We start from the raw sequence: 1,385 nt of genomic DNA, 5'->3' as shown, positions 1-1,385 counted from the left end.
TTTCCAGAAATGCACTGACTCAGTGACCGGGTCGAGAAATGCCATGACTCTGTGACCATTTCCAGAAATGCACTGACTCAGTGACTGAGTCACAGCTGTATAACGGTTCCACAACCAAACAGCATCTCAGCCGAACCCAATGAGCTCTTAATTACTGGAGTTTTGCTTTTATCTCTGTTCTCCATCAGTCTACTGATCAAAGAACACCAGAATCATGAACCACCCCTGGAAACCTTTATCATTATTCCCTATTTGCTCCACCTTTACTGAAGAACTACATCTCCCAGCAGATTTCTAGGCGTGGTGTCGGCCATTTTGTTTCTGTTCCGTCCACCTGGTTCTTCTTCGGAAACTGATCCAGGAAAATAGAAAAGGCAGAGTTTTAGGAAGTTAGAGGATTTTCCATTCAGTCGCACTGGTCCACTGGTTAAACACTGTGGAGTTTGTCTCACTGGGCTTTTCCATGTCTGTGAGGACAGGTGTCCAGCTGTCCGTCCTCGGTCCAGCTGCTGTCCATCCTTCAGGCCTTGTGGACGGTGGACCCAGAAAGGGCCGACCTCTGGTCGGCTCTGGAGACGCTGACGGATCGAGCCGTGCTGCTGGCCCAGGATGGTGAGTCCGGTTTGGGGTCCGAAGCGCATTGTGTGTGAAAAAATAACCTGCTTCCTTTTATTTTTAGTTTGCAGAGGATGTCAGGGTATGAAGGCCGCCGCTACATTTGTACACAAACATAAATCTTATGAGACAAGTAAAATCTTCATGACTTTAAAAATAAAATACTGCAGAGTAAAAAAGAATAACTTGTCTGTAATGGTGGCTCTTTGACATGAGACAGATAGACAGAGCACCATAAGATCAGAGATAACCGTAAAATTCAAAGGTTCTCATCCTTCATTTTCAAAGACAATCCGCCGTTTGAAGACTTAGATTAAAAGCAGATAATCTGACTTCATCTCCAGTCTTTATTGGGACGCTGCATCTAATTCTGTGTTCTTTGGTGGTTTCTAGTTGATTTAGGCCCTGGTGACTCTCTGCTGGATAGGCTCCTCCCAAAATCTCTCTCATCCAATCAAAAGATTAGGACTGTGGACAGAGCGGTGCAGACCCAACCCCTCAGCGTTACTCCTGGCCAATCAGAAGCCTCAGCAGCTCCAAAACATGGTCCGCCCCCTGCCACAGCTTCTCCCCCTCCTCCACCCACTCCTCCACCCCCTCCTCCCCCCCTTTTACCTGGGATGGGGGCCCCGCGTCTTCCTCCCCCTCCCCCTCCTCCCCCTTTGCCCGGGATGGGGGCTCCTCCCCCTCCTCCCCCTTTACCCGGGATGGGGGCTCCTCCCCCTCCTCCTCCCCCTTTACCCGGGATGGGGGCTCCTCCCCCTCCTCCT

General features: G+C 50.2%; 1 protein-coding gene across 1 annotated transcript in view; it reads left to right on the top strand.

The window, feature by feature from the left end:
- The window catches only part of LOC107080895 (inverted formin-2-like), a gene marked incomplete at its 3' end in the record, with an annotated part of 24,597 nt that overhangs the window by 6,003 nt on the left and 17,209 nt on the right, over positions 1–1,385 (top strand). The window contains exons 4-6 of the mRNA XM_015369106.1: positions 480–612; positions 1,009–1,182; positions 1,258–1,380. Of these exons, the coding sequence (XP_015224592.1) occupies positions 480–612; positions 1,009–1,182; positions 1,258–1,380 (430 nt within the window). The remainder of the gene's footprint in view (positions 1–479; positions 613–1,008; positions 1,183–1,257; positions 1,381–1,385) is intronic.

Source organism: Cyprinodon variegatus, unplaced genomic scaffold, assembly GCF_000732505.1.
Source record: "Cyprinodon variegatus isolate N-32 unplaced genomic scaffold, C_variegatus-1.0 Scaffold2470, whole genome shotgun sequence".
Taxonomy (NCBI): Eukaryota; Metazoa; Chordata; class Actinopteri; order Cyprinodontiformes; family Cyprinodontidae; genus Cyprinodon; species Cyprinodon variegatus.
The sequence above is the reverse complement of the archived record's forward strand: the minus strand, read 5'-3'. Positions and strand labels throughout refer to the sequence as shown.